At 50.7% G+C, this 23,575-nt stretch overlaps 10 protein-coding genes across 10 annotated transcripts; 6 read left to right on the top strand and 4 right to left on the bottom strand.

Annotated features, from left to right (window-relative positions):
• The first annotated feature begins 355 nt into the window (after positions 1 to 355).
• On the top strand, positions 356 to 1,722 carry STEHIDRAFT_70516 (uncharacterized protein). The gene is made up of 5 exons (XM_007298069.1): positions 356 to 545; positions 597 to 675; positions 734 to 1,025; positions 1,104 to 1,397; positions 1,476 to 1,722. The coding sequence occupies exons 1-5, from the start codon at positions 387 to 389 to the stop codon at positions 1,525 to 1,527; spliced, it is 876 nt and encodes a 291-aa protein (XP_007298131.1). The 5' UTR covers positions 356 to 386; the 3' UTR covers positions 1,528 to 1,722.
• A 469-nt stretch (positions 1,723 to 2,191) lies between these two features.
• STEHIDRAFT_151395 (SET domain-containing protein) lies at positions 2,192 to 3,585 on the top strand (the record flags this gene model as incomplete). The annotated part of the gene is made up of 3 exons (XM_007298563.1): positions 2,192 to 2,259; positions 2,335 to 2,456; positions 2,522 to 3,585. The coding sequence occupies 3 exons, from the start codon at positions 2,192 to 2,194 to the stop codon at positions 3,583 to 3,585; spliced, it is 1,254 nt and encodes a 417-aa protein (XP_007298625.1).
• Positions 3,586 to 4,010: 425 nt separating this feature from the next.
• On the top strand, positions 4,011 to 5,574 carry STEHIDRAFT_164405 (uncharacterized protein; the record flags this gene model as incomplete). Its single annotated transcript, XM_007298562.1, has 5 exons — positions 4,011 to 4,043; positions 4,120 to 4,205; positions 4,319 to 4,440; positions 4,511 to 4,792; positions 5,207 to 5,574. The coding sequence occupies 5 exons, from the start codon at positions 4,011 to 4,013 to the stop codon at positions 5,572 to 5,574; spliced, it is 891 nt and encodes a 296-aa protein (XP_007298624.1).
• An 82-nt stretch (positions 5,575 to 5,656) lies between these two features.
• STEHIDRAFT_117142 (SET domain-containing protein) lies at positions 5,657 to 7,579 on the bottom strand. Its single transcript, XM_007298561.1, has 4 exons — positions 7,227 to 7,579; positions 7,044 to 7,171; positions 6,864 to 6,985; positions 5,657 to 6,799 (listed from the first exon to the last, which is right to left on the bottom strand). The coding sequence occupies exons 1-4, from the start codon at positions 7,257 to 7,259 to the stop codon at positions 5,727 to 5,729; spliced, it is 1,356 nt and encodes a 451-aa protein (XP_007298623.1). The 5' UTR covers positions 7,260 to 7,579; the 3' UTR covers positions 5,657 to 5,726.
• A 288-nt stretch (positions 7,580 to 7,867) lies between these two features.
• On the top strand, positions 7,868 to 8,248 carry STEHIDRAFT_46621 (RING/U-box; the record flags this gene model as incomplete). Its single annotated transcript, XM_007297948.1, has 2 exons — positions 7,868 to 8,024; positions 8,133 to 8,248. The coding sequence occupies 2 exons, from the start codon at positions 7,868 to 7,870 to the stop codon at positions 8,246 to 8,248; spliced, it is 273 nt and encodes a 90-aa protein (XP_007298010.1).
• Positions 8,249 to 8,615: 367 nt separating this feature from the next.
• STEHIDRAFT_46292 (uncharacterized protein) lies at positions 8,616 to 10,002 on the bottom strand (the record flags this gene model as incomplete). The annotated part of the gene is made up of 4 exons (XM_007297923.1): positions 8,616 to 9,055; positions 9,132 to 9,594; positions 9,724 to 9,886; positions 9,932 to 10,002. 4 exons carry the CDS (start codon positions 10,000 to 10,002, stop codon positions 8,616 to 8,618), a joined length of 1,137 nt encoding a protein of 378 aa, XP_007297985.1.
• Positions 10,003 to 11,710: 1,708 nt separating this feature from the next.
• Positions 11,711 to 16,279, top strand: STEHIDRAFT_151391 (OPT oligopeptide transporter; the record flags this gene model as incomplete). The annotated part of the gene is made up of 38 exons (XM_007298560.1): positions 11,711 to 11,816; positions 11,880 to 11,893; positions 11,950 to 12,043; positions 12,097 to 12,359; positions 12,421 to 12,456; positions 12,515 to 12,569; positions 12,634 to 12,792; positions 12,852 to 12,917; positions 12,976 to 12,996; positions 13,047 to 13,100; positions 13,159 to 13,177; positions 13,234 to 13,249; positions 13,305 to 13,342; positions 13,406 to 13,430; positions 13,484 to 13,528; positions 13,584 to 13,606; positions 13,689 to 13,700; positions 13,760 to 13,879; positions 13,940 to 13,986; positions 14,044 to 14,157; positions 14,212 to 14,328; positions 14,389 to 14,452; positions 14,524 to 14,547; positions 14,605 to 14,662; positions 14,717 to 14,784; positions 14,840 to 14,858; positions 14,917 to 14,932; positions 14,997 to 15,033; positions 15,089 to 15,103; positions 15,156 to 15,235; positions 15,443 to 15,536; positions 15,596 to 15,664; positions 15,722 to 15,757; positions 15,816 to 15,847; positions 15,906 to 15,966; positions 16,022 to 16,046; positions 16,106 to 16,144; positions 16,208 to 16,279. The coding sequence occupies 38 exons, from the start codon at positions 11,711 to 11,713 to the stop codon at positions 16,277 to 16,279; spliced, it is 2,253 nt and encodes a 750-aa protein (XP_007298622.1).
• A 227-nt stretch (positions 16,280 to 16,506) lies between these two features.
• On the bottom strand, positions 16,507 to 17,284 carry STEHIDRAFT_151390 (uncharacterized protein; the record flags this gene model as incomplete). Its single annotated transcript, XM_007298559.1, has 5 exons — positions 16,507 to 16,614; positions 16,678 to 16,797; positions 16,876 to 16,993; positions 17,057 to 17,191; positions 17,271 to 17,284. 5 exons carry the CDS (start codon positions 17,282 to 17,284, stop codon positions 16,507 to 16,509), a joined length of 495 nt encoding a protein of 164 aa, XP_007298621.1.
• Positions 17,285 to 18,369: 1,085 nt separating this feature from the next.
• On the top strand, positions 18,370 to 19,929 carry STEHIDRAFT_164402 (NAD-P-binding protein). Its single transcript, XM_007298558.1, has 3 exons — positions 18,370 to 18,748; positions 18,829 to 19,117; positions 19,209 to 19,929. Exons 1-3 carry the CDS (start codon positions 18,625 to 18,627, stop codon positions 19,897 to 19,899), a joined length of 1,104 nt encoding a protein of 367 aa, XP_007298620.1. The 5' UTR covers positions 18,370 to 18,624; the 3' UTR covers positions 19,900 to 19,929.
• Positions 19,930 to 20,585: 656 nt separating this feature from the next.
• STEHIDRAFT_143507 (uncharacterized protein) lies at positions 20,586 to 21,777 on the bottom strand. Its single transcript, XM_007298557.1, has 2 exons — positions 21,748 to 21,777; positions 20,586 to 21,683 (listed from the first exon to the last, which is right to left on the bottom strand). Exons 1-2 carry the CDS (start codon positions 21,770 to 21,772, stop codon positions 21,109 to 21,111), a joined length of 600 nt encoding a protein of 199 aa, XP_007298619.1. The 5' UTR covers positions 21,773 to 21,777; the 3' UTR covers positions 20,586 to 21,108.
• Positions 21,778 to 23,575: the final 1,798 nt, after the last annotated feature.

Below are 23,575 nucleotides of genomic sequence, written 5' to 3'. Positions count from 1 at the left end.
AGCGCGTTATGGAGAGGGCTGGCTGTGGTCGGAGCGGGTCCGGGGTGTATAGACAGTCGCACGTATGGAGAAACGTCTGGGAACGGTGGGAGTTCGGTGACAAGTTCACAGGCTGAACGTCGGAAGAGCGGCGGAGAGTTAATAGAACAAAGACACGTATCCTATCCTGGGAGTCGTCGCACACAGCAGGCGTATCACAGACAAGACAATTCGCCACAGTTCGTTCGAGCGAAAGCAGCGTGGTAATAACGTACTATCCCCTTTGGGACAGCAGGCACGCTTTGTTTGGCTGCAGCCTTCGATCCAAACAACGCCACACGCGAACGGTCCCCGCTTGCCACTTTCCTTCGTACCACCATCTCAGCTCGTAATCTCTTAGTCTCGCTATGGAACTCGGATCGCACCAGGCAGCAAAAGTCGAGCCGTTTGTGCTCATGTCAAAGTCGGCCAAGGGCGCTGCTGCTGCAAAACTCGTCCAGGACGCCACTTCTGCCCCTGGCCTCTTTGTCTTTGCTGAGCTGCTCGATGTACCAAGCATCCAGGAGGTACGCATCATCGACGCGTTTGATATGTCGCTAGACTGACTAGGCGTGTAGCTCGCGAACAATCCAACGCATTCCTCGTCCTACACGCTTCTACAGCTCTTCGCCTATAAAACCTATCAAGATTACCTCCGTACGTACACCTCTTGCCTACACATCTCTTCTTGATAATCAATGCTATCGTCCAACAGAACACAAAGACTCCCTCCCACCACTCTCCCAAACCCAAATTACCAAACTCCGTCACCTCTCCCTCGTCACTTTCTCCATGCAACGACGCATCCTCCCCTACTCCGACCTCCTCTCCGCCCTCGAGATCTCCAACATCCGAGAGTTGGAGGACTTGATCATCGATGCTATCTACCTTGACATCCTCCGTGGAAAACTGGATCAGAAGGAACAGCAGTTCGAGGTGGAGTATACAATGGGACGAGACCTCGAGCCCGGGAGTCTAGGGAACTTGTTGGGCGCATTGCAGGATTGGTACGCCAAGCGTTCTGTCACTGTCAACCGTACAGTGATTGAATTTATCTCATGTGCCTGCTTGTATACTTGATATAGGTCCGACACCACGTCCTCAGTCCTCTCCGTACTCGATGCCTCACTCGCCCGTCTCTCCTCCCAATCCGCCCAACGTGCCAAAGAATCCGAAGAACACGAACGTCTCCTCAATCAACATATGAAAGAGGTCCAGGATAAGAATGAGAGCAGGCCTGGAGGGACTGCGAGGCGACCGCTGAGGAACGCAGGATCTGCACGCAGTGGCGGTGGTGGGAGCGAGAGGTTGGGGGAGGACGTCGAGATGGAGATTGACGAGGTCATGATGGAGAGCATGTCTAAGGGGAAGAATCGGAAGTGAGTGTTTCATCTTTTTTTATTCTTCTTGCATGTGCCTGCTTTTCAGAGTGCTGACATTGATGTTTGAACTTTTAGGGCTCCGCAGGAAACGATGAGCAAGCCGCGGAACAAGCGGAACAGACTCTGAGTTACTTACACCGTCTCGGTTAGGCCTCAGCAAAGCCACAGGGAGATATACTCCAGGCAGGAAGTTCTTGACCGCCCCTTACACACCATGTCGCAATCTCGATGTTTTCTCTCGCTCACTTACCAATCGCCCCTTGTACAACACAGATATGTATCTCAATGTTTCGTTTAAATGGGTTTGATCTGCATCATCAACTGAGCACCAGGCTTCGCGTCACCGTCCTTTGGCTGCAATGGGCGTTCCGAGCTTAACTGTAGATCGTAGAAAAAATGAACGCAGTTGCTCAAACCAGAACAAGAACTCCATCCGATGGAGACATCTGTCTACGCGATCCTGGCGTACGCCCTGGTATTTCTGTGGCGTGAGCCCATCCACAGCGCTAACAGCCTCAAGGCGACCCTCTATCTACAGGCAAACTCTTCTTGAACCCTCAGCCCAGCACTCTACCTCCACGTACGTCTCAGTCTACGCATCCACTCAATCGTGTAGACAAAGAAAAGGACATGGCATCAGCTGCACAACTCGCAAAGGAACAGGCGAGCACCCATTTCCTCCGCATCTCTTCGTGGGCACACTTCCTGACTGACTGCGAATGGAGTAATAGGGCAACGATGCGTACAGGGCACAGAATTTTGACGCCGCGCGAGAGCTTTATAGTCAAGCTATGGAGCTGGACCCCGCAGACTTTGCGTACCCGCTCAACAGGTCGATGGCTAATCTGAAGTTGCAAAGGTACGTATGTTCGTGCTCTCGAGGTGGACGTGGTTTATATTTATGCGGTCACGCATCGGGCCACGGTTTATTCAGGTGGTCCGAAGCGAAGGATGATGCTTCGAGGGCCCTCGAGCTTGATCATGGAAATTTGAAAGCGTTCTGGAGGAGATCTATCGCACGAAGAGGACTAGGGGATTACTCCGGTGCACGACAAGGTTAGTTTTTGGTAGCACCACTTCCAGGGATCTACTTTGCTCAATGACATTCTTCGCCACCACAGACATAAGACGATACGCTGACGTCGGGGGAGAGCTGAAGAACTTGGTCGATGAAGACGTCAAGATCGCTTCTGCAGAGGCGGCGGCAATGCTTGACTCCATGGCTAGCGAGGACTCCACACCCAGTGGTTTCGTGGTGAAAGAGTCTCCCGGGAAGGGGTACGGTGCATTTGCTACCCAAACCTTTCAACGCGGAGACCTCATCTTCGCCGAACGCCCTCTCTACACTAGCAATAGGGACTCTCCCCTACAAGTCGTATCCGCCGTATCTCGTCTCTCCCCGAATTCGAAAGCGGCCTTCATGTCTCTTCACAACGCATGGTCCGGAGATAACCTGTTTGGAAGCAGTGTCGTAGGCCTCAAGACGGCGGGATTACAACCCGAGGAAATGCGCCTCATCAATATACACCAAACAAACTCCTTCTCGACCAGTGAGGGGAACGGTGGTCTCTTCCTCCGTTGCTCGAGATTCAACCACTCGTGTCTCCCGAGTGCGAAGTATAACTTCCACGAGCCGACGGGGGTGATGAGGATCTACGCACTGCGCACTATCGAGCCCGAAGAAGAGATACACGTCGGATATCTTAGTGGTTCGTTCCCCAAGTTGTACGGCACTCCACGCAGCGCGAGGCGGGCAAGGTTCGAGCGGACATGGGGCTTCACGTGCGAATGTGCGGTCTGCTCTCTCACGGGAGACGCACAGATCAGGAGCGACGAACGAAGGACCGAGCTTACGCGGCTGTGGAAGTCTGTTCCGAATTACGATCCCTCCCAGACCAGGCAAAGGCTGCTCGCTATCGTTCGTGGAGTTCGTCTCTTGGATGAGGAGCGTTACGCGGCGGACAGAGACGATTTTACGAATGATGCTGCGGCGATATGTGGGTATCATTCGGATTGGGTGTCTGTGGCATATTTTGCGAGGATAACGTATGAGTGCAGAGTGGCAGAGTTTGGTGGGGACAGCCCGGAGGCGGGAGGCGCTGATATCTTGACGTCGTTACTGCACCCCAGGGATAGCAACATGGCGGGATTGGGGGCGAAGAAGATATTCGATGTGCGCATTTGAATGTCTGGCTGTACGCATCAGCATGATCATATATTGGGAATGTCCGTTGGCCATGCAAAGCTTTCCGTTGGCATCTCTTGAAGAACGTAGGTGCTCTATCCGGAGTGCGCCACAGCTGTAGATATGTGTGTATGCACTTGTCTGTGTCTTATCTATGCAATTCTGACGACGCCTAAATCGAGTCACGAGCTCCCCCGAGCCGCACGCTGATTTTTGGGAATTTTGCGCAGGTTTTAGAACTCAGAAGATCCCATTGAGAGCAGAATTGAGATTCCTCTATATAGACCCGGATCTATTTGGAATCACTGTGGCGTGAGCGTTCAAAGCTTCCCTTTCTCCCACGAGACCGCGACGATCCTTCAACGCTACAGCCATCGGCGTCTCTTATTCTACTCACCTTTCCCATCTGCGAGGCAACAGTTAGTATGGCCTCCACTGCCCAACTCGCAAAGGAAAAGGTAAGTGTTCTTCGTTCTATTTCTTCGTAGCACATCTAAGTGACTAACTACTACTTGCATGGGGGCTGTATCATAGGGTAACAATGCGTACAAGGCTCAGGACTTTGAAACTGCGCGACAGTGCTATAGTCGAGCCATGGAGCTGGATCCTAGCGACTTCGTGTACCCGCTCAATAGATCGATGGCTAACCTCAAGTTACAGAGGCACGTCCCGGGCGGTTGAATTAGCATGTGTGCGTTCACCTACTAACCCAACATGTAATCTGCATTCATAGATGGTCCGAGGCAGAATTTGACGCGTCTAAGACTCTGGAACTCAAGCCGGGAGATATGAAGGCGTTTTGGAGGAGAAGTATCGCACGAAGGGAGCTGGGTGATTATCCAGGGGCACGTCAAGGTTCGCTTACACTGCTCTGCTTCCTCAAAGCCAATTCTAATGTATTGATCATTACATTGGTGGCCTTCAGACATGAAATCGCACGTTGACGCAGGTGGAAAACTCAAGGATTTAGTCGAGGAGAACGCAAAGACCGCTGCGATAGAGGTGGCCACCATGCTAGCATCTACGTCCGGGGGCTCCTCGCTACCGGATGGCCTCGGCATGCGAGATTCACCGGGCAAGAGCATCGGCATGTTTGCCACTCGTGCGTATCAACGTGGAGAACTCATACTCGCCGAACATCCTCTCTATATCGTCACCCGCACCTCCTATACTCAAATATTATCCGCCGTATCTAATCTTCCCCCAAGTACGAGAAAAGACTTCATGTCTTTATACAATGCGTGGTCCGAAACGTACATCGATTCACTCTGGAAAAACATTTCGAGCCTACATCTGCGTCCGGAAGATCACGAGATTCTCAAAATACACGCCACGAACGCTTTCCGATCAGGCGACAACGACGGTGTCATCTGCTTGCACACTTCGAGGTTCAATCACTCTTGTCTCCCGAACGCGAGGCATTCCTTCCGGTCACCGACGGACCGAACGATGACAATACGTGCACTACGCCACATCGAAGTAGGGGAAGAGATCTGCACGCAATATATTGACGGACGGGGTTGCTACGGGACTGTGCGGCGAGAGAGACAGGAGCGATTATTGAAATCGTGGAGGTTTACCTGCTCCTGCACGACTTGTTCGCTCACTGGAGACGCGCTAGTCAAGAGCGAGAATCGAAGGGCAGAGATCATGAGGCTATGGCGCCGTTTATACGAGGTTTTCCCTCCACAGCCATTTCAAGAGCTTATACAGACCATCGTGCGCGCGGTTCGCCTGATGGAGGAGGAAGGTTATTTAGCTGATATGATTGACTTCACGAACCACGCCGCTCGCATTTGTGCGATACAGTCGGATTGGGAGTCAGTCAGGTATTGGGCGCGGAGGACGTATGAATCTAGATTGGCAGAATTTGGCGGAGATAGTCCGAAGCTGAGCGTTGATGAGACGATGACAGTCTTGTTGGACCCTATGCATTTCAGCTTGGCTGGCAAGGCGCCATTCAGTGCGCCTTGTAATCTGCGCGTTTGAATGACATACTGGCTGTGTACGTTTCAGCGGACGCATGTCCACCAGAGTCGTCGAGAAGTGGTATCCCGATATGTGTATGAATATCGTCGTGTTTCGTTGGAATACTAGAATACCAAGATAGATACAACTTGTGGCCCCTTGGAAAGTATATATTACGGGCGCACATCCGTAAACAATTCAACTTGCCCCTTTCCTGCTAGCTCGGTGGTCCGTGGACTAAGTAACAGGTCGATCATCTGAGGCTCCAGCGCCCCGAGGGCCCTCTGACTATCCCCGCCATATTGAGCCGCCCTCGTCTCATAGGTCCTTGTAGCCCAATACTTGACCGACTCCCAGTCGGAATGGAAGGAACAAAGCTGCGACGCCATGCTCGTGAAATCGTCCATGTCCGCTGCGAGGCCTTCTTCCTCCATTATGCGGAGCGCCTTAACGACGTCGAAAAGCTTCGATTTTGTCTGCCATGGTTCGCGGATATGCTCGCGGTGCACGTGCAGCCCGTCGTGCAGACGCAGCAACTCTTTGCGTCGACGGTCACTACCGACCTGTTCTGGCCGGGGGAGAGTGCAAGCGGTGCAGAGGCACGCGAAATTATAGGGCTTCAGACGCTCTTGTCTCTCCTTCCTCGTTTTACCATACATATCGTCCTGAGTTGCGGAGGCAAAGGTAATCTCCTCCCCCTTCTCGATGGTCCGCAGGGCGTGCAACCTCATTGTCCGTGTGGCATCGTGCCACGAGTATCTTGCGTTTGGGGCGCAGGAGAAATTGAATCGAGCGAAGCGCAACCCTAGGACAAGCTTATCCGCGCCGGCCCCGAGAGCGTTCGAATCCTGAATACTCCTGATTTTGACCATCTCTGCGGCCTGGGGGTTATTGATTATAGGATCACCTTCAGGTGGAACAGGGAATGTCCCTGAGTCGTGTAAGGACATGAACTCCTTCCTAGCAGATGGTGAGACGCGGAACATGACCTCTAACATGCCCTGTTCGGCTTGATCCTTGGAGAGTATATAGAGGGGCCGTTCTGCGAAGACGAGATCGCCACGCTGGAAGGCTCGAGTAGCAAATGCGCCGAGTCCTTTGCCTGGGGACTCTTTCACTTTGAAGAACTTGGATGTTGACTGTCGAGTTGCTACCAGCATAGCTTCGACTTCCGCTCTGGAGATCTTGATGTTTTCATCAACGAGGTGCTGCGGTTCGCCTCCCGCATGAAAGTACGCCCAAAGATCTGGGCTTCAACCGTTAGTATGGTGGTGGAGAATCCTCTTGGTAGATCTCAAAGCAGAACTCACCTTGACGAGCACCAGTGAAATCACCAAGCTCTTTACGAGCTGCACATCGTCTCCAATGCGCTTTCAGGTTCTCCGGTTCCAGGTGGAGTGCAGCGCTTGCATCTTTCTCCGCCTCAGACCATCTATAGATGAATGATTCATAAGTATCCTTTCATGAGAGAGCGAGCCGTAATGACGAGCCTTCTGAGCTTGAGATTAGCCATCGCTCTGTTCAACGGAAAGGTAACGTCTGCAGGATCGAGGTTCATGGCTTTTGTGTAGTGTTCAAGCGCAGTGGCGAGTTTTCCCGCCTTGAAGGCGATATTTCCCTGTAGATAAACTGTTTTAGCGCACAAATAGATACGACGATCGATCTGACATTACCTGCTCCTTCTCAACCTGGGCAGCTGAGGTCATCTTGAAATTGGTATGGCGGTGGCAATGAGGCAAAGAGAGATCTGGGAGAACTGATGATGGGATGGCTGTATCTATGGCCTATGCTGCTGGTCGCCTTGGCACAATGTAGATGTCTTATAACGGCTATTGAAGAGCGTAGCCTCCGCGAAAATTAGTAATACTAGTAGTAGAATCAAAAGTCCCAGTCTAGCAAGAGATGAATCTGGTCCAGTGAGTATATATGGAGCAGTCCAAGTCAAATAGAGCGAATATTCCGATGAAGACGACGCCAAAACCGCTCAGAACGTCAGGCGTTTTCGTGAACCGTTGAGCACGTCCTTCAGACAGATGAAGGTGGCGAACAGTGCTTCCGAGCAACTTCGGAATTGCTAGAATTTCGAAACTTGTTGCCGGCGCCGGCATGAGGGCACAGGCGCGTACATAGAGCCAAATAAAGAGCGCGACGCGTCCGCTTTGCAATCAACGAAACTCCTTATTCCTTATTCCCCAACCACAATTCTTGTAGCACACGCTGTCACTGTCCTTGAACCTAATCTACGGGTTTGCGCTGCTAGTCTTTCCCTTGTTCATCATCTAATCAACTCAACACTTCGAGTAACAACACAACGATGAAGGTCACGGTCAAAAACTGGCACGCGATTGCTCAATGGCAATGGGATATTGGGAGGTCGGATGATTCTGAAGAAGACGTCTGCGGTATCTGTCGCGTGCCATATGAGGGGTGTTGCCCGTCATGTAAGGTTCCAGGAGACGATTGTCCCCTAAGTACGTGGCTTTGTCTTCGTTGTACTCACTACGCGCCACTTTATCTGCTGCCGTGTGGTGGCGTTGGAGGCATTGAGTACTAATCAAAGATCTCATATGGTCACGTAGTCTGGGGAGAATGCAGCCATGTGTTTCACATGCACTGCTTACTGAAGTGGATTGGGACGACGTCGTCAAAACAACAATGTCCAATGGACCGCAGACCATGGGGTGCGCCACACTGATACTTTGTCTTCCTGGACAATTGTGACTAATATTACTACTGGCATGCTTAGTGACGGCCGAGAGGAAGGTGGCAACTAGCAATACCGGGCGATGAGTGGACCCAAGCTCCAAGGACCACTGCACTGCGCCTATCTTTATACCCTTGCCTTGCCAATACCCACTTCGCCTTGCCGTCGTTCACTGTCGGTGATCAGAATTTTCACGACCGCCACATGACTTGTAATTCCTAGACGAATGGATTATCTGTATCCACAATACATGGTTTCCGAGCCGAACTTGTACCATACATCAAGGCTATCGTACACCAACGAAACAAACTGATTTAAACTTCTCTTATAATTTGGACTTGATCTTCTCGAACATTCTTCAAGGGCCAGTCTTAGCCCAACTGCTCTTCCCTTTCAATACCCCATCACCTAAATGATCTCTCCACCGACTTCCCGAACCATCGCCATCCTTTGTCCAAACATCGCTCTTCCCAACTTTCCTTTGTACAACCAGACTGGGCACCACACTAAACGACTTCAATCTCCCACTACTTATCAGCCAGGCTAGTGCTTGGTCGATCGCGCGCGAGTATGCAAAGGGAAGGTGGCGAAGGTGCAGTAAGATGCGACGTGCGCCGGTGTGAGAGACGACGTAGGCATGGGTGCATTTAGGTGCGACGGATGGGTGCAATGCCGTTTCCGTGCGGAAAGGTACTCCAAAGGAGTAAGGGAAGAGCTTGGGACCTCGGTTGTGGTGATACGAGACGGTGCTGATTGTTCGTAGAGGGAGATATTGGGATTCATCTGACCAGCAATGACCTAGAGAATGGCCGATGAAGATATCGAATCAATTGTCAGCATGCTTTCTGTGCTGTGAAAGCCAAGCCAATCGCACCGAGAAAGACGATGTCCCAATCGTCAGGTAAAGCGCTCCAGACCTCGTTAAGCCTCTTTCCTATGTCCCACTCGATATCGACATCGTCTTCCAGCACTACCGCCGGGCCGCTATCATGGCCACTCGCGGCGACGGCGCGCAGGATCTCCAGATGCGAGTGCCAGCAGGCGATTTTGGCCGGGGTGAGCTGCAAGTATGGCGGCAGATCATCGGCCGAAGTTTCGTTACGAGGGATGGCAAGATTCTCTGTAGCGCAAGCTAATGGAGGCTGAGAAAGGGCAGACACTGGTGCAGTAGGATGCAGATGAGATACTTCTGCATCAGAGTAGATAGACCAGTCATCAGAGCCCGAGCGAGAGAGGGGGACTTCTGAATCTGCCAGAGAGTCGAGATCGTCAGGCCACGAAAAGCGATAGTCAGGCAGTGGGACGGTGGAAGGATTCTGGGCGGAGGCTGATGAGGCCTCAGATATCTGTTCATCGGTATTCTTTACGAAGGTCGAGCCAGAGTTGTGATTTGAGAGCGCCGTGGGCCCCGTATGCGAAAGTGTAGCCTCCCTATAACCGCGAAGGTGCCGTATTATGGAGATAACCGAAGCGTTGTCCTCACCAAAGGCACCTACATATCTCCAGTCAAGGTCAAGCGCAAGACGAAGATATTCCATGGACGCTCGACGGTCTTCCCGACGAGGTAGAGACAAGACGTAGATGCGTGAGGCAATTCCAAGGGTGTTCGAGCCATACGGAGTGTGGTATCTCGGACCTAGCACGAGTTTGGTCAGGGACAGATTAGAGATCGACGATGGATAGGATATCGTGAGTCCAAGAAGTGCGAGTAAGGACACAGCGAGTAAGAGCAGCGGGCTTTTCATTGACGATCCTGGGACGTGCAGACGCGGGATGGGGAGAGCCGCCAGGAACCTCAGCGACGCTTGGATAAGCTGGAAGGACCTGATTGGCATGTTCGTTTGTGGGAGTACGCGGAGACAGTAGGGCGCGGAAGAATGAAGACGGAAAGACAGGCGAGTGCTCCGTGGAGCGAATGTTGACTGTGCAGGAAAGCAGAATTGGAGTCGGATTGTACGTGTCCTGTTGTGAGAAAACTGCGGCGTCGACGTTCTGCCGTACACTTCAAGACAGAGCTGAGTGTTTACAAAGCGATTACTGGCCAAGTTAAGCTGCGTCTGTATGCAACGTCCTTGCTGAAGATATGGAGGAATTTGGTTGTTGGGGGTGCTCGTCGCGGCTTACGGTGACTGATGTTGTAGAATAATGCTACTGATCTGAGATAAAGGTCTTCTCATTCTATCAACATCTCAAAGATAAAGAGAGAAGCTACTCACCCAACTTGGTTGAAAGGCCCGAAAAAAGACTGAGACGAAGCAAAAGGTCCACGGATACGACAGCGTGGGTGGCTTTGGGAAGATGTTGAAACCACGTGATGGCCATTTGAAGTTCAAAGTGAGCCACGTTGCGGGGATTTTACACTCCGAGCTCTTGCCGATAGTTTGGCAACCAGCTTGAGCACTGCTTGCTACCATTCCACCTCTCTCACATGCTGCATGGTCATTTCCGTTCGTTGGCTCGACCACATTCTCTCCTCAACGGATAGCACTAGTGTCGAAATGCTTTTTAGGCTAGAAAACTCTAGGCTGACCGCTTTCTCAGCCACCATCCTAAGCCTCGGAGGTATCGCCGTCTGGATGCCGGATTGTCCGTTACATGTTGTGGATAGAGCTGGTACATATTTGGAACACCACACGCTCATCATTGGCACTTCTCGGGAGCCACGACTACAACAACTTCCCACTGGCATGGTTTGAGTCTAAATGATGCCATTCGTGGCAGAGTTGAACCTTGACCTGGCTCACTACAATGGCATTTGTTGCTAGAATTTGGCTGGATGGCAAGCACAGATCGCAGGGCCATAATGTGATACGGAAGTATGTTGCTCTTCATTGGACTTGTCTTGATATCTGTATCTCGAAGAATACGAAGAGCTGGGAGCATGCGTACTGTTGTTGTTCGGAGAAGCCTTGTACATACCTGGATTCATTCAGTGCCTCGCCCGTCATCCTGGGTTGCTGTTGGAAGGATCAACCGGACCACCTTGTCTTGTACGTCCCGCACATCCAGAAGCTGATGCGGTCAAGGTAGTTGGTATAGATCAGGTATGCGTGCGTCTGTTACCCCTGTGACTACAACCGACATGACATTTGCTTGACAGATGGCAAATGCTCAGCCCTTGAGAAAATACGTCCCAACATGTATTGACCTGCTCCATGGATTCTCGGGGTATTCGAACACCTCGCATGTGCTGGTGAACCTCCGTTCTATGTTTGCTTATCTCTACTCCTCCGCTCGTGGATTCCTGGGTCTCATTCTGGGGCACAGAACGACTTCACAGTGGCACAGTATCCGTTGTTCTGTGCCTGCGCGAGGACTTGGTGCTTGCGGGTGCAATTATTATGCATATGGCTACATGCATACGTTCATGGCAGACGACTCGCTTTGGTGCTCCGAATCCCATTTAACTTCGCAGGCCAATGTGGTCGCGAGACACTCACTCACGACCCCATCATGTCTGAGCCCCTCTCCCCCGTGTCTGGCGGCAGTGAAAAGCACTCTCGAGATGCGTACTTTCAAGGAGAGAAGGAAGCTGGGCTTGGATTGCGTGACGTCGACTGTGAGTTGCCAATGATTTCGAGCAGCTAGACCAAGGACTCAATGAAATCTCCACATTTTCCAGCGGATATCATCGCAGTAAGTTGTATAGAGTATGCTTTAATATTCTTCTCTGAATATCTTGTCTATCCTAGGAAGTGACTGGGGCGCAGTTCGACGACCCCAACCTCGACAAGTCTCATCTCATTGACCTCGATGACGAATCTCCATATCCCGAGGTTCGATCCGGTATGTAAATCAAGATCCTGCCTTTAAACCGAGCTCATCTTGGCACCTTACAGCTGTAGCTAATACTGACGACCCAACGTTGCCCGTGTCCTCCCTTCGCACGTGGATAATTGGGTTGTGCTGGGCAATAATCATACCTGGCCTCAACCAATTCTACTTCTTCCGCTTCCCCGCAGTGAACATCACTGGCATCGTCGCTCAGTTGCTGAGTTTCCCCATCGGCCGCGCCTGGGCTGCATACATGCCCAACGTTAAGATATTTGGCGTTTCTGTAAACCCCGGCCCCTTCTCTGTCAAGGAACATGTCCTTATTACGGTGAGAGCTCTCTTCATTCTTCCTGTGTGGTAGGAGGGAGATCTGATATCCGGTTGGTCAGATCATGGCATCGGTCGGCTCTGGCTCTGCATACGCCGTAAGCATCTGCGCTCTTTACCAGAATTGCAGGTTATCGACTCCTGATTCGATTACAGACCGACATCATCGCTGTCCAACGAGTTTACTATAACCAGAACTATAATTTCATATGTATGCTCCTTTCCCTACGAGTATTGATACGATCCTGAAACTGAACTTTTTAATACGATCCTAGACCAATGGATGGTAGTGATGTCCACGCAGTTGATCGGTTTCTCGATCGGTGGTGTTGCGAAGCGTTTCTTGGTCTCTCCACCGTCCATGATTTGGCCTGCGAACCTCGTTAGCTGTGCACTCTTCAACACACTCCACTCACAGCAATACAGTGGTATCGGTACGTTACCGCGACACCTCCAGGTGTCCATATGGTCTCAAATTACTTTCGATTCGCAGGCACTCGTGGAGGTCTCTCACGCGAGAGGTTTTTCGTGCTCAGTTTCATCGGCGCATTTTCGTGGTGTAAGTTTTGTCGCCTAAATATGCTTTTACCAACCGATATTGATGTTCTGGTCGCCAGATTTCTTGCCAGGATACTTGTGTAAGCGGCGTCATTGAGAGGGACAGAGGATGGCACTGACGGTATTATAGTCCAGGCTTTGTCCTTCTTCTCGTGGGTAACCTGGATCCGTCCCGAGAACACCAGTAAGTTCAAGTCGTGTGATAATTTTTCGCTTATCATCGCTAACCCATCGTTCACCAGCCATTTCTCAGCTGTTTGGGTGAGTGCCGCTCATCCTCATGCAGTACACTCTCATACTCAAAGATCTTACCACAGATATGTCCACGGCTTGGTATGTATTCTAGTCTACTCAATGTAGAGGTCAATAGCCTCATTGTCGAGATCAGGGGATGTCGGTGGTCACTTTCGACTGGAGCCAAATCGCGTAGGTGCTTCTCACCGTGTTGGCATATCAGTATATTCATTGTTTTCCCTCATAGCTACATAGGGTCACCTCTGGCTACGCCATGCAAGTTTTTGAGATAACTTGATGAAAGCTCTCACCGGAACTGACTTCAATCTTCAGGGTGGGCCGAAGCGAATATCTTCGGTGGTTTCGTCATATTTTTCTGTGAGTAGATAGCTCTAATTATGTGGAACTTCGACTTACTCACCGTTCAACACAGGGATTGTCACACCTGCCGTATATGTGAGAGGCCCCTTATGCTTGAGATATAAGACGGTGAAATGCTAATGAAGAATTTATGCTAGTTCTCGAACACTTTCTTCAGCGCATTTATGCCGTGAGTGATGCCTGACCGGCCTTGAGTAGTCATGTGCTGATCGCAAACGTGACCCACAGCATCTCATCGCGTACCTCCTACGACAATACCGGTGCTGCGTACGATCTCACGCGCATCTTGAATCCCGACTCTACTCTCAATGCCGAGGCGTACCACAGCTACAGTCCACTCTTCCTCTCGTAAGTCCGACTACTTGCAACCTATGGCTTGCTACCGTGACTAAGATGAATATAATATAGCACAACCTTCGCGATGAGCTACGGACTTTCCTTTGCCTCCATCACGGGTAAGATATGATTTCATAAGAGGAAGTTTTCTCTGACCTTATACCACCTATTTATAGCCACCTTGATGCATGCTTTGCTTTACTTCCGCAAGCAGATCTGGGTTCAGTCTCGTCGCTCCCTCCATGAGCAGCCTGACATTCATGCTAGGCTTATGTCTCGCTATCGCCAAGGTACGTTACTCCCAGCTTCGACGTCTAGGTCACTTCCCTAACAGGCTCCCACAGTGCCCGACTGGTGGTACCTTGTCGTGTTTGTTTCCATGTTCGTCTTCGGTATAATCAGCATCGAGGTCTGGCCTACCCAAATGCCAATTTGGGCCTTCGTGTTAGGACTTTTGATCTGTGAGTCCACTACTGTTTGGCAATCGCATGATCCAAGTTGAAGTAAATTTCCTTGTTTAGCCTTCACGTATGTGATCCCCGTCGGCATGATCCAAGCCATCACGAACCAGCAAGTCGGGTTGAAGTGAGTTCATTCGGCCGTTACGCGGAGTAGTGACTCGTTCGTTACTGATGCATTTTGCACTCCGCGAACAGCGTCATCACGGAGCTTATCATCGGGTAAGCGCCTAAAACCTTCCGTGAGGCATACATATCTTCACATCATTATAAATACAGGTATGCTCTACCAGGCCGTCCCATTGCTATGATGATGTTCAAGACGTGGGGATACATCGTGAGTTATCCGAGGTCTAGCTAGAGCCCACCATGCTTAGAATTTTTGCACTAGACGATGGCCCAGGCGTTGACCTTCACGTCTGACTTCAAGCTCGGACACTACATGAAAATCCCTCCCAGGTTCGTGCTCTGCCCCTGGTTCTTCATGTGACCACTGATGTGTTCTGTTCCTTAGGCCAATGTTTTGGAGCCAGGTAGGTCACCTTAAGCGCCAAAACTTGTTAAGTTGTCTGATTTCATGTTTTGGTGTAGATCGTTGCGACCGTCAGTAAGTGATAATGAATGAAAAACCCGCGATAATTTCTGCCCTGTTAAATAACATCGCCTTATAGTTGCTGGTACTGTTCAACTCGGAGTACAAGCATGGATGTAAGTCGATGTACGCTTCTCGTCAGAAGGAGGTTCTGATATTCATAAATTTCAGGTTCACCAATATCCCGTGAGTAGACGTTTTACGTTGATCGCATACAAACTTATACCTTGTCCCTCAGCGATATGTGTGCGCCCGACCAGCCAAACGGTTTCATCTGCCCAAGCACTGAAGTATTCGGTACTGCGTCTATCATCTGGGGTGCGTCCTCTAACAATATTGACATGTATGATAGCTCAAAGGTTGACTTTACTAGGCGTCATCGGACCCGGCCTCCAGTTCTCGAAGGGACAGACGTACTAGTGAGCGTTCTTCCCCTTTTCATTCACTCGTGCGCTGACCCAGTTTCACAGCCGTAAGAGATATCGTCCTCCAGAAGCGACCAAACAGTACTGACTGCTTCGATAGCTCTTCTCTTTTTCTTCCTCGTCGGAACCGTCGCCCCTGTCATTCCCTGGATCATCACCAAGAAGTGGCCGAACAGCATGTTCAAATACATCAAGTGGGATTGCCAAATTTATTGCATATTAGATTGTTACTAAACGAATGCCACCATCGTAGCTTCCCGGTTATCTTCAACGGTACTGGACTCATTCCGCCCGCAACCGCTGTAAACTATGTACCTTGGGCGTGAGTATAGTAGCCAGTTCGAGACTCATTCTTGCTCTAACACCTTGAGTCATTCAGTGTCGTCGGGTTTATCTTCCAATATGTCATCAGAAGGTGTGTGCGACTCCTTTCCCGCTCCAGATATTACTGCACTAAGGGGCGTCCTTTTCAGGCGTCATTTCGATTGGTGGACGAAGTACAACTGTGAGACGGCTTGTAACACATCACTTCGATACGATTGCCTGAGTATCTTTCATTCTAGATGTCTTGTCTGCCGCCATGGACTCAGGAACTGCGGTATCCATCCTTGTGATCTTCTTCTGGTACGCTATATTCCTTACCGTTCTAATATCGTGATTAACGTACTTTAATATAAAGCCTGCAGTTCCCCATGAATGGCCAGGTGAGTATATGGACTCATGAATGGCCTTATTCTACCACTAATATCACTGTCGACCATAGATCGGAATCAACACCATCCAGTCCTGGTGGGGCAACACGGTAAATAGCCTTCCTCATATACGTTTTGGTCTCACGTCGTAATCTCATGTACTCTCCCTTTAGGTGCCCTTCAGTGGAGCCGACAACGCCGGAACACCCATCTCTGCTCTTCCCCCGCAGGGAACCTTTGGGTAAGTCTTGCTTATTCTTGATAATTCTGCGATTAATCGGCCATCCAATTGGTCTTCTAGACCCAGCACATGGTGAACGGCTCATCTCGCCGTACGGACTGCGCTTCAGAGCTTTGGAAATTATGCTTTTTATTGTGCGATGTGTTCATGTATGCGATTAGATACGAGGAGAGAAGGTGTACGATGTTGAGGGACGATGAATTTACAATTTATTTGACGAGAGAACGTGTTTTACGAGATCTCCTCGACCATGTTGTTCAAAAGTCGTTCTCGAAGGTTTGAAAGACGGATCAACTCCTCGCGGGCTTGATGTAGTTCTTGCTTTGCTAGAGCGAGGTTCTGACGTGACAATGAGTGGCGAGTTGAAAGAAACCTTGGAAATTGAGTATATAAAGGGCGTACCGGAGGTAAACCCTGGAATGCTTGGATCCTCGCGCGTTTGATTTTCACTTCGTGCTCTTTCTTACGTAGACGTTCCTTCTGAGCAAGGAAGTCGGCCACTGTTGTAGTGGGCTTTATGTCCTGCACACAAGATATCGGCGGAAAAATCAAGTCACGAAACATATCGGAGTGATCATAAATTGCGATAGCTAGGTGTACCTGTATATGACGAAGCTCGGCTTGGTACTCTTCAGCTTTGAGAGCGAGTATGGCGCGTTGATGTTCTGTTTCCTCAAGCTTGCTGGTGAGGTCTGGGGAGTCGAACTCTTTAATCCACCTAAAGTGCAAAATACGCAGCCGTTATTTACGACGAGCTCTGAGTACAAAGGGAATAGGTTACTTTGTGATGAGACGGAGCTCACTCTCCGCCATCTTCAGATGTTGTTGGACTTCCTCTTCGACTCCTTGAAGTCGTATGGAGTCGCGTCGTAAATCAAACAAATCTCTTGAGATCTTGTTCAAGGCTGTATAAAAACTGCGAGAGATTTCAATATCTATCAGCACCAAATGGCTTGGGCCTCGATCGATAGACATGAGAGACAGCAACACCGTACCTAGCAGAGGACATATCGTTTATGCTTAGAGCCTCTGCTATAAGAGCTAAAGTGTCTATTCGCTCGTCGACTCTGCCTGAAGATGCCATAATTCAAGCGAGACTCAGATGCGGAGGCGTTCGTATAGGTGAGTCGCGAAGGGCAGGTGTGGAATCAACTTGAATCGAGGCTAGCAGGGGTTTGAGGAGTTGATGAAGAGAAAATATGCACAGAGAACAGTTGAGGCTGTAACGTGGACGAAGTAATTTTCTCGTCTAGTATATCTATAGATATAAACGAAGAGATTTAGAACTATGATGTTATACTTAGTTCGCATCTCCTCTCACCACCTATGGGTCCAATCCGGGTAGTGACACTGAAGTTAGGTCTGCGCCAGTTGGCCAGGATGACAATTCTGCCCTTTAAATTTGGGAACCGGCAATACATAGACTCACTAACGGTTAACCTCGAGGGTCGTGGGCGTTGAAGAGCAAGAACAAAATTTAAACTCCGCTGACTTGACGAGTCTTGGGCCTCAGGGCCTGGTCAGAACTTGGGTCATTTTGGGCTCGGTTTGGCCACAAAAAAAGGAGTGGCATCCATCGGACTTTGAATGTCTGCCGCAATGCTTCGGCTCCTCCCACGCATTCGTGCGCAACAACGCCGACTCTACTATCCTCGTCAAAACAAAGGCGGCAACGCTTGTCCGATCTGGCTCTAGAAATGTCTGCTCTGGCATATGGGGCTTTCTCTGTCTAACCGAATTATGACGTTCATGACCTGATCCATCGAGCATAACCGGGCCTGCTAGTACTTACCCAGATGGTCACCATCTCTCCAACGCTGGGTTCGCGTTACCACAGTGCCAGCTTGTCTGGTAATCATGGCCACGGTTTTGCTTGCGTTACATGTCTAAAGGCGGAGCAGTTTCGCTTCCACATACACTCTGGGAATTTGTGCTCGCACGCCGGGCATATACACTCAGACCGATGTGGATACCATGGCAGTAATGGGCCATATTTCTAGGTTCAACAAGTGGATCGGTGCTTCCATCTCGTGACGATTCCTGTCAATTCCATTGCGTTACAACGGCATGGCTGTCCTCATCCTTTGACTACGAACTCACGATGTGTCTACCATGATGATCCTATGGTGGCGCAAATACTTGGCGCTCGCTCTGAGTCGATGACCCACTCGTTTTCAGCTCTATGATTATCGACCTCGGTACTCCGCTCACTCTCATGATCCACATAATTACACATTCAGGTATACGAGCATCGTAGTAGACGTGGTACCATAAAAGCGAAATAGCACCACTTAGGATCTCAGGATAGTTGTTTTTCCACCAGCGTCCTCTCTGTTGATACCAGCTATTATGTCCGACACAGCCTGGTTTAATAACCTCAAGACCCTCAAGGGCATTCAAGCCAAGCCTCTTCCAGAGCTTGAGTCCCACGATCTTTCAGGCCAAACGTTTCTCGTTACAGGAGCTAACACCGGTGACAGTCGATCCGCTCACTTCATCTGCTCGCTCTCCACTGATCCTCCACCTGATTTGCATTCGCTTTTGCTTCACTAGGTATCGGCTATGAAATCGCGAAATACCTCGCGTCCCACAACGCCTCGAAGGTGATCCTCGCATGTCGCAATCCTTCCAAAGGAACCGCCGCAGCCGCATCACTCGCCTCCGAAACTGGTCGTTCGGCAGATGTGATCGAGAGCCGGATCCTTGACTTGACGTCGTTTCGGAGTGTAAAGGCGTTCGCGGGACAGTGTGCGGAGTATGCGGATGGTATCGATGTGGTGTTCATGAATGCGGGGATGAGCACCGTGGGAGATATCAAGAGTGAGGATGGATTTGATCCCGTGTGCGTTCCTACTTTCCTATATGCCTCCATCGTGTCCCGTACCATGACTACCACCAACTCACGCTCAATACTCACATGTATTCGATGATAGCCTGCAAGCGAATCACCTCGGCGCCACACTGCTCACCCTCCTCCTCTACCCCATACTCTCGAATCCTACCACGAATCGTGACCCGAAGAAGCCAGCCCGCATCGTCTGCACCTCATCCAACGCCATCGGCATGACCAATCTCCCCGCCTCCATCTTCACCTCACCCACTCCCATCCACACATTCATCAACGAAATCCGCGTTCCTCCCGCGGATGACCACGACCTCAGTGCGGATTATTACGCGAAGACTAAACTATGGGCGTATATCTGTTCGTTGGAGTATGCGAGGCGCGCCCAGGATCAGCAGGACGGTGTCAAACGAAACATTGTCGTTTCGAACGGTTGTCCTGGATTCGTCAAGACGCAATTAGGACAGAAGGATGGTACGGGCGGCGATTTCAAGGCCGTGAACATGGACGTGTCGTTCCCTGGTATAAGGATCATGGCCCCGGAGGAGGGTGCGAGGACGATAATACTCATGGGGACTTATCCGGTCGAGAAAGTCTGGGGCATCGATGAGGCTGGGGGAGAGAGGTTGAAGGTGCCGTGGTTCGTTGGGATGCAGGGACGCACTTGGGAGGAGTATGGACCGGAGGTGGCGAGAGACGAGGGGTTCAGGAAGAGGGTTTGGGAAGATACGATTGGTTTGATTGGGGTGGACAGTGGGGAGGTGGATGTACGGTTTTTGTAGACACGGTGAATGCGCGGACGAAGCGAAAACGGTAACAGACTTTTGTATGTACGACCTACGATCACATCGAGACGATGTAATGACCTTGCTGCTTACAGTCCTCAGTGAGAAAAGACCTGCTTCAGTCCACTTCTCCCGATAGCATCTCGCAGAGCACTTATGTACATTATGATTTTCAATCTCCCAGATCTCTCAGAATTTCAACCCGTCCTGCCCAGCCTAGCATCAGAAGCGTCGAACGTCGAACCTTATAGCTTATTTCCCCGAGCACCGACATCAATCAAAGCACAGGGTTCTCATACGACGCAGATCTTTCAAAGCGTATCGTATGAAATACGCGTACGTACGCGACTCGGATATCTGGATATCTTGCGCAAAAGGCGACGCAGATCCTCCTATCCTCCGGCGGTTACTACAGAGTCCATAGCATCATGATTTGCCAGAAGCTTCATAAACGAGAACGAACTTTCCCAAACGAGCCTCCCGTGACGCGCTCGGAGCACTGCTAAGAGTAAGATGGATTGGAAATACTAGTACTTTGAGCTGGCAGTGAGCGGTCCCGATATCATTGAGATTGGTTGGGCTTGGCTGACGAGAAGTCATGTCAATATTGATCCAGAAGCCGAAGAGAAGGATTCAGAATCTTCGAAGTGTCAGAACCGGCGTCTGTACTGCATGGGAAGTATGTTGTTCTACAGGACTTGGATTGCGGCTATTACACGGTATGCGTACGTGGTGATTAGGAGGGTATGACTAGAGTAAGGTATGAGTATGTCGATATCTAGCTACTGATTCTGCAGGGCGGGAATGCGACTTGGTGAGAAATTATGACAGGGGCCGGAGAGGCGGAACTACACACAACAGCGACGACGAAACGAGATGCGATGCGAACAAACCAAAGACACACAGACCGAGCATACAGACGACGAAACCCCTTGGGAAAAGTGAGATGAAAACGACATGAGACGAGCACAGAATTTTGAGCATGCAATGAGCGAGAGGGGAGAAACGGAAACGTCCGAGGCGTTCGTCAAGAAGCAGCGCAACCAAATACAAGCACGAGCGGGGCCGACGATTCAGGTAAGGAATAAAAAGATTATAAAGTTGGAGCTGATGATATACAAGAACTGACTTGTTGTTTTCGTAAAAGGTCGTTATAGCCGGAGAAATTAGTACACAAAACCCCAAAACCCAAACTCCAAGCTCCAATCAGAAAATGAGGACACGACCAAGATTCCTGTTCAGCTCTTGTTCGAGCAAAGCCGCCGGACCAGGAAGCTTCCCAGCCCACTCATCCGGATGATATGGCCTCTGGGAGACCATACTGAACGAATCACGCTCGTCTTCCTCGCTCGACAAGACAGGAGCGAGGGGAACCTGGCACGTTTGTTTGTATGGTGTGAGACTGAAATTTTGGAGACTGGCTGGAATCCATTGAACTGGCGATGGAGCACGCCGACGACGTTTTGGACGGGGTGCAGAAGACGAATGTGAGGGAGCCGTGTCGCCACCGGCAGCATCAATGGTCGACATACGCGTACGTTCGCGGCGAATGGGTCCGGTTTCGTGGGAGTCTGCGGAAGGTGAGGCGGAGGCACTCTGCGGAGGTGAGGCGGTACTAGAAGAGCGAGGCGGAGGGGATGTGTCGGAGTGCGATAGTTCGGGGGTGAGTGCGTTGGTAAAGCCTGAACCGGCCTGAACCGAGCGAGGACCGCAACGGCGGACATGGCGATTGAGGTTGGACGCTACGCCGAAACGCCTGCCACAATGATCGCAAGCGTACGCTACAAAAAAAAATGTAAAGGTTAGTGTGGCAAACTTGATTAGGTAAACAAGATGAGACGGAACCTTTTTCACCAGTATGAACAAGCATGTGCTGAACGTAAAAATAGGTCAGTTAGTGTTAGTTGATTGATAACGGGAACAAGAGACCACACCTTCTTCAGCGTTGAGGGCCGGTCGAATGCTTTATAGCACATGTTACATTGATGCCGTTTCTCACGAACCCGCTGCTGCTGGGTGGTAGAAATAGATTCTTGAGCAGCATTGATGTGGGGGTCGGGCACGAACGAAGGAGGAGATGGCGGTGGCGGTGGCGAGAGCTGGATAGCGATGGGAGGACGGATTTGGGGTTGGGGATGGAGGGGAGGGTATGAGGTGTACGATGAGGACGAGGACGAGTTCATATATAGAGGCACGTCGGTTGGATGATATGACGCGATGGACGATGACGGGAACTGCGGCGTCCAATGCCAGTTGTTGTTTGGATGGGATGTAGTGGATGGGGCGGGCGCGTACTGCTCAGCCCCGAAATTGAGATTGTGGTTCGGGGAGAGCGGGCCGGAGTTGAAGTCAGGGTCGAAACGGAGGTGCGAGTAAGGGGGCAGGTTTGCCATTGTGGTGGACGAAAGCAGAGAAAGGGAAGATGGGGAAGGGGAGCGTCGGTGGGCGGTGGCGGATTATAAGGATGATGGTGAGGGCGTGCCGATCGCCAAATCAGATCTCGATAGTCCTCTTACGGCACTCTTCCACCGCGGGCTTTCAATGGTCGGCCTCCGCCACACCGCGGCCTCTCCTTCGAACAGCTACGTCTTCCATTATCCGCGCGTTTTCTATCATTTGTTGCCTGCTTTCGGTCGCAACATATCTCACTTCGGTCGACTTATCCATCTAGCCTAAAACAGACACAATAGAACGTGGCTTGCCTCAAAGCAGCTCGCCCAGGTCGGACATCGCCTTACGCCACAGGGCGTAAAGTGGCTTCTTGACTTCATCAACAACTGCTACTCATACATCCAGGCAACAATAACATTTGTATGTACAATAGAACGTCAGCTTCCCCGAGGCCTGCCGCACCACAATTATAGCAGCTAGCGCAGTCGTGTTTGCGCCAATGCAGGTGCAGCATGTCCCCATGTCCCACGAATCAGGGAACAGAAGGCCAGAGCGAGTCAAGAGCGAGAGGCGATTGATACGGACTCGATTTCGAAGCAGGTGAATACTCGTGCCTCATGCCAGCGATTAGATTGGTCGAGGCTCCTGCTTGGGCTGCCCTATGCCCTCATTTGACGCCACCTGTAACATGATGCAGCATCTCACCCGTCGTATATCAGGTTATCGATCAGCCTCTTTAGGTCCAATCGGCGCAGTGGCAATGAATCGATCTAGACGTATGACCGCGGGATCCGGTAACCTTCTCGTTGCAGAACAGCGCAGGAGGATTGTAATTATGTCGGTCCATAAAGGGCAAGCAAACAGGCTGTCACGAGAAGCCGCATCCATCTCCTGATGGGGCGCAGGAAGCTCGGCAAAGGACGCTGAGAAGTTGACAAATGGGGTCGTCGGTGATGGCATGTGTGAGCACGATGCAGACCAAGCATAGAATAGTATGCGCCACAAATACTAGGCCAGACCACGGTCACCAACGACGAACCTCACAAGACCTCACACAACCAAGCTAAATGCTCATTTGAAGAGAAGAGGAAACGGTTAGACTGATAGATGTAATGATGTCTTATTGTGAAATCTAGCATATCAACAATTGCAAGCGCTCATGATTGGCCAGAACGCACAGACAGCCAATCGGTGTGCGCGAGAGTACGGCCGGTGGTCAATGAGCTTGAGCACTGCATCAACATGATCTGGATAAAACGTCTTGAATCAAGGAGTATGCTCG

Source organism: Stereum hirsutum (assembly GCF_000264905.1).
Source record: "Stereum hirsutum FP-91666 SS1 unplaced genomic scaffold STEHIscaffold_1, whole genome shotgun sequence".
Lineage (NCBI taxonomy): Eukaryota > Fungi > Basidiomycota > Agaricomycetes > Russulales > Stereaceae > Stereum > Stereum hirsutum.
This window is presented reverse-complemented; position numbering and strand designations above follow the sequence as displayed.